This window comes from Mus caroli, unplaced genomic scaffold (assembly GCF_978045245.1).
Source record: "Mus caroli unplaced genomic scaffold, Mus_caroli_1 scaffold_5, whole genome shotgun sequence".
In the NCBI taxonomy this organism is placed as follows: domain Eukaryota; kingdom Metazoa; phylum Chordata; class Mammalia; order Rodentia; family Muridae; genus Mus; species Mus caroli.
In genome coordinates, this window is record NW_028227260.1 from 34,763,398 (window position 1) to 34,769,711 (window position 6,314).

Here is a 6,314-nt window from a genome sequence, read left to right on the forward strand (position 1 = left end):
CCAACAAGCACCCAAGTAGAAGAGGTGATATCAGTATCAGTTTCTGTAGGTGATCCCGAGCCCTTCTCTGAGGCCCATGACTGCAGGCTTAGAAAACCTCATTGGAAGTAGTAAATCTGACATTCTTGGATGGGGAGGGGGCTAATAAGGAAACAGTGTGCCTGTGTCCCTTTAGAAGTGCACTTCCCACAATTGACCAAAATTGAACTGAATAGGCTGAGAACCAGGAAATCTCTCTGGGATTAAAAACTTCAGGGTATCCTAGTGGGACAGCTGATGTGCAAGCTAAGTACAAGTTCTTGGACTCAAGAGTGACATGAAGGCATCTGTATTCTCTTCCTCCTAAGTCTGTCCGGATTCAGTATTGTTCCTCCATTGAAAACCTGCCATCTACAACTTCCAGCAGCCAGAAGCATAGTCCTGTCTTCTTGGTCACAGAATGGTTGACTGTATTCCCTGAACATGGTGAAACTGAAAGATCTGACAATTTGTGAACCTGTTTGTTTGTGCCACCCCCACCATCAGTAAATGGACAGACAACAATTTTGGCTATATTTACATTGTTCATCTCTGACTACATTTCAACTAAAGAACTGGAACAATGTTTTCATTGTGTTTAGCATGCAACTTTATTAAAAACACGTAAATGGAATACGAAAATACACTTATATCAATATAATGCACAGAAATATAGCTTATTTAGAACGAATAGGTTCAGTACTGGGTTACATTACAGAAATACCAAAATACCTTAATTTATATTATATAGCACAATAAAAACCAGCAAGTATTCAATCTTTCAAGATGACTAGCATCCATAAAATGGCCTCCCTCAACACAGAGAGCATAAGTTATCAAATTTATAATTATAATAAGCATTCTATTTATATTGGAAAGACAAAACTGTTCAAGGCTTTGTGAGAATATACAGCTACTTAGAGCTTGAGTATTAATCGGATAACTTTATCTCTCACATCAGGGTCACTGTGGTCTGTTAAGTCTTGGAGTTTCTGGTCAAACTCTTTTGCCTCCCGGAATATGGAAATAAGTTCAGATTTAGTGAACATTTCCTTAGTAAATAGTTTTGCCCTTTTTTTGAATTGGAAATTTATATTCTCAAATATTTCAATGATATGAAGAATATTAGCTTTTGACTCATTCTTGTGAAAGAGTGAGACCAGTGAGGACATAACCTCAGCACTGATCAGTTCTCTTGTATTCGCTTGATTTTTTGACAAACACAAAAGGACCCTTAAAATCTGAAATTTGATTTTGACACTTCCTTTGTTTAACAGTGAGATGAAATAACGAACATAATAGATAACCACGTGGTGATAATCAAATTTCACACTCAAGCTCACTAACAGCTTTAGCTCCTCCACTTGCACAGAGCAGTTCAAAGGACAACAGAGTATGTCCCTACAAACTTTATTTACATGTGCTTCGGTCTCTTTCACTTCTTCGGGGGCATCGGGGTCGGCATTTATATTTAAAGTTCTAGGGTATTTCTTAGCATTCGGGTTATTGACAAAATTCTCAATCATAACAGTAATACCAACATCATGAACAATATCTTGAGTAAATGGGTAAGCAGGACTGATCCCCATTATCATCGTAGCTATCTCATGAATAAACGGATCCCTAGTTAACTTAAGTAGGGTAACAAGCTTATCAAACTCAACAGGCTCTAAACTAAAGGTACGGGATTTACAGCGGCAGGTGTTTGGATTGGGTCCATACTTTTCTTTTTCCCGGATTTGGTTTTTTAAATCAGCTAAAGTCTGGAAGTAAGGTCCACCATAAGGTGGGATCTTGGTCAAAGGTCGAATACCCAGGGGAGTTTCAATTAAGGTTGCAACCAGAGTCCAGTTCCCATCTGGAGGTAAAGATGGCTGTGGTTCCTCAATGGGGACAAGGACAATAAACCTGCCCCTTAACCATGCTGCAGCTTTTTTTTTTAAAGCATAGTCGAATGTATCTGGGGGTTCAGGTTCTTCTTCAACCTTTGGTGGGGGCTGATAAACTTGAAGAGGATTTTCTTCTTTAGGCCAGAACCAGGACCCTACACTAGGCTCTTCTCCAGTCCAAAACCAGGAGCACACATAATCTTCATCCTCATCAGTGGTGTTGATGACAATACTAGCTTTGTCCCCAGCCCTGGATTTGACACAGACCTCTTTAGCTTTGTCCCCAGCCCTGGATTTGACACAGACCTCTTTAGCTTTGTCTCCAGCCCTGGATTTGACACAGACCTCTTTAGCTTTGTCTCCAGCCCTGGATTTGACACAGACCTCTTTAGCTTTGTCCTCAGCCCTGGATTTGACACAGACCTCTTTTTTTATCTCAGGCTTGTGCTTAATACTGCGCTTATCAGTAGCCTTGGCAGCGCCCTTGACAGATGCCTCAATTCCAGTGTCAACCTTGACTTCAGACTTGGTTACAGTAATGACCACAGATGTAGGCAGAGCATCTGACTTGGTGTGAGGCACTAAAGCAGGCTCTGCCAGGAGTTCTGTCTTAGCCTGAGCCATGACTCTAGCATTAGTCTTATCTTTCTTTTTTTTTACTTTCCAGGTCACAGTCTTGGGCTCAGTGGAAATGGCTGGCTGTGTCCTGGCCACTGCTTCATCCCTAGCCTCAGCCTGGTTCCCCCATTCTTCTTTTGGTTCTGCCTTAACCGCTTTAGTGGTCTGATTCTTGGCTTTTCCTTTAGCATTGGCAGGGCTATTGGTTCCAGGTTTTGAGGAAGCCCCCGACTCTTCTCTAGCTTTCCTTTTAGTTTTAGAGCCAATCATGGTTCGAGACAAAGGCAAAGCTAAATATAAATATGTCCCTGTCTCAGCCTTGCCCGAAAGTCAGCCCCAAGTAGGTGTTCTCATATAAAGTCCAGTAGTCATTCAGCCCCCTTTCCAACTACAGTTTCTGCCAATCATATAGACTGCATGCTGAGGAAGCTCACTCAAGATAAAGGATAGCTGTGCTTGGGCGCAGGCCTGTGGAGGGTGGTGGTCTTCAGCCACTCCAAGGCCATCAGATCTGTCACTGAAGTTGGACCTAGGGGTGGAGGAAGGAAATGGGGCTTTAAGTCTCTTCCAATTTTGCTTTCTTCTCACGCTGATAAGCACAGAGACATAGTTAAGTATGGAAATTCAGTGCTCTATGGGGAAGAAGGAGACAAGGAGCCAACTCCTCCTTTCAGGTCACCCACTGTCTACACCTTCATGTGCTACCAATTTGTCTTTGCAGACACCAATAAGGGCAGAAAAAATAGGAAAGCTGGATGGACATGAGAGGCTGCAAAATTCTGAGGCTATCTGCTGACCTGGGCTGGAGCCAACCAAATCTTTACTGTTCCATACTACAGGTCTTACTAGAGGAGTCCCCACGTTCATACTAACCTGCACTCTTGCCAAGGGATTGTCTCCTCCTTTCTCTGTTTCCACTGGCGACAAGCCCCACAGCAGATCTGGCAAACCTATGGACAGATAAAGAGGACAGAGAAACTCAGCTCTTGGTTCCTGGCCCTTATTCTTGCCTTCTCAGAGAAGCTTGTCTAGCTTTTCCCTTCCTGGTCTTCCTCTCCTCCCATTATCCAGCTTCAAGGCTGTTCCTCCTCCTCCTCCCTTGGGGCCCTCCATTGTCCTCTTGAGTGACTGTTTCGGTAATCCCCTAGTTGAAAAATAGATTGATAATGAAGTGTTAGAGCAGGACAGGGAAGAGGGCATTAAAGGAAGATGTTCCCATCCTGCACCTATCTCTAGAGTTAGACCAAGACTCCTAAGTGAATCCACAGACCAGCTAGAGGTCATCGAGAAACTGACAAAACAGAAGGATGTGACATTCTAGTCTCAGTGATCCTTGTCTGTCTTCACAGTAACCCTCGAATCTGGACAATTGCCTTCTCATTATCTCCTAGCTTCACATTCAGCTATTTTACAAACATTCACAACAGCCAAGTTATACAACCCTCCGGATGTGTCTATCAATGGAAATCCACAAACAGGAGAACAGCACTACTGAGTATAATTTAGGAAACAGTAATTACGGAATAAATGCTTGCTGGATACAGATACTTGTTTGGTAAAGAATTCTCTGATTCCCTTTCTCTTGTCATCCCCCCATGATACCCCCAAATCTCCACGTGCCTCTGCTATATTCTTAAAGCCTGATCATTTCCATGAAGGGACAACTAAATCATCTCTGCACAGTTGGTCGTACTGGTAGCAGTAGGGACGAAACGCCTGACAATAACAGGAAGCTGGGGAAATAATGAAAAGTATCATTTTCAATTTTCTTACACATTCTTATGATTATCCCCCACCCACCCACACAAACCTATCACATTCTGCAACATAGTTGGGGTAACGCGGAGGGCATTTCTGGAAGGCTGGAAAAGAGGAGATGTAGAAATTATTCTAGAACCCTACCTAGTCTTGCAGCTTTTTCCCTCAGTACAGAAATCAGGTCAGTTTTGTTTATCTTCTCCCCTCCCCTTTTGATCTGCCACCCTGAAACGTGAAGAAATGCAAACTTGGCACAAAATCTATCAACACAAATGAATGTGTGATAGCCCCAAATCAGATGAAATCACACTGAGTAAGATATGGTTAATTAATGGTAAGATAAGAATGTGCAATCTTCGAACACACCCAACACAAGATTTAATGTTCCCACATCTACAATCCCTTTGTGTATCTCCTTCCTGATTCTTAAGGCTCCTCAGACAACTGCGTTCATCAGTGGTGGTAGTCCTTTCTCCCCAGTAGATGATGCCATTGCATCTATCTCCGTTCCCAAACGTGATGAAGCGAGTTTCTGGAAACGTAGATAGCTTTTTCTCATCCTCCCTCGTCTGTCTTCTCAACACTCGCCCCCTAAAATCAGGTCACCAATCCCGCACCAATCATGGAAACCGCATCCACAACCCCAAGCAATGCCCTCCTTCTTACTGACCTGTTCTGCTTGAATCCAAGGCTGTTTTCTTAGGTGCGTTCTCTCCTCCGGCGGCGCCTTCCCACACAGAGAGGAGGCGGGCAAACGCCGTCGGCAGTCCGCCTCAGGGAGCAGAGACAATGGCGGCGACTGTAATTTAGGGGCTTGCCGGGAGCTTGGGATGTAGGACAAGATGAAGGGCCATGACTAGCAAATTACTGTCACCTTTCGGTACCCACTCCTCTCTCCGGTCCCTCACGAAGCGACTACATAGCTACCTACATCCGCCGGGACGCACCAGGCGCGGCGACGTCATTACGGAGGCCCGCAGAGGGAGGAGCTAGAATTATTTAAGGAGTTCCGGCTTAGGGAAGCGGAGTGATACTACCCCCACCTCGAGAGTGCGGCGTGTGGCGCATACTGCGACACTTAGGTTCTGATACCGAACTAGGGAAAACCGCGCCAAACACCGGCAAGCAGGCGATTACCAAATGTCCCTTCTTAGGCATGTCTTTCCATTTCGAAATGCATGCGGTTTTCACGCTGTGGCGTCAGAAGAAAAAGCGTCCGCCTTACCGGGCGGAAGGATAGCAAAGAATTCTAGTGTTTTTACACGTTCGTCACTAAACCCACCGCCCACTGAAGTGAGCTGGTTAGGTACCGGAGGGGCTCAAGGTAGAAACGATGCTGGGGGTGGGGCGGTTCTCAATGCTGAATTACAAATAAAAATTCTCATTTATTCCAACAAATTCTAAACTGTTCCTTCTACAAGCAAAATCCGCCAGTGACGCACCTGTAAGGGCTTGTTTGCATAAAATGCATGCTGCAGCGGCAAAACCTATGGGAAACTGCTCTGCTGCCAGACCGGTTTTTTTTTTTTTTTTTCAATCTCCCTTTTTATATTTTCTGTTGCTATCCCTTGAAATCTTTTGCTCTTGTTGTCCGGCATGTTTCTTGTTTTGAAATAGTCTTAGATAACATGAAGTAAGGATAGAGGAAAAACGGGGAGAAAAAGAACTGTGCAGATGAGTTCCATTCCAGGATGACCTCACTACCATAAGGTGCAGTGGCTTGGATTTAATCTAGGCACTGGGAAAACAAGAATCTTCTTACTGATGAGACATAATACCAAAGTATCTTTGTATTCATGGACCAACACCAGTCCCTGCTCTGTGGATTTCTCCGGGCTTGTTCCCTCACGTTTCGTGCTCCCCAAATCTCTGATTATATAAGCCCTTGCATTTTGAATGCTGGGCCTCATGTTTGTATTATCTATTTGAACATAAATTTAATTAAAATAAGCCTTAGAATCAGAAAGTGTTTCTAACATGTATACCACTTAGAAATGTCCCAGCCCATCAATCCTGTATGCCTCAACTCTA

At 43.9% G+C, this 6,314-nt stretch overlaps 1 protein-coding gene across 1 annotated transcript; it reads right to left on the bottom strand.

The window, feature by feature from the left end:
* Window positions 1–588: 588 nt before the first annotated feature.
* On the bottom strand, window positions 589–4,193 carry Armcx5 (armadillo repeat containing X-linked 5). Its single transcript, XM_029472982.2, has 3 exons — window positions 4,146–4,193; window positions 3,399–3,475; window positions 589–3,054 (listed from the first exon to the last, which is right to left on the bottom strand). Exon 3 carries the CDS (start codon window positions 2,793–2,795, stop codon window positions 936–938), a length of 1,860 nt encoding a protein of 619 aa, XP_029328842.1. The 5' UTR covers window positions 2,796–3,054; window positions 3,399–3,475; window positions 4,146–4,193; the 3' UTR covers window positions 589–935.
* Window positions 4,194–6,314: the final 2,121 nt, after the last annotated feature.

Excerpts from the sequence above, each read along its gene's own strand:
- Armcx5 (XM_029472982.2), bottom strand. The coding sequence starts at position 2,795 with ATGATTGGCTCTAAAACTAAAAGGAAAGCTAGAGAAGAGTCGGGGGCT.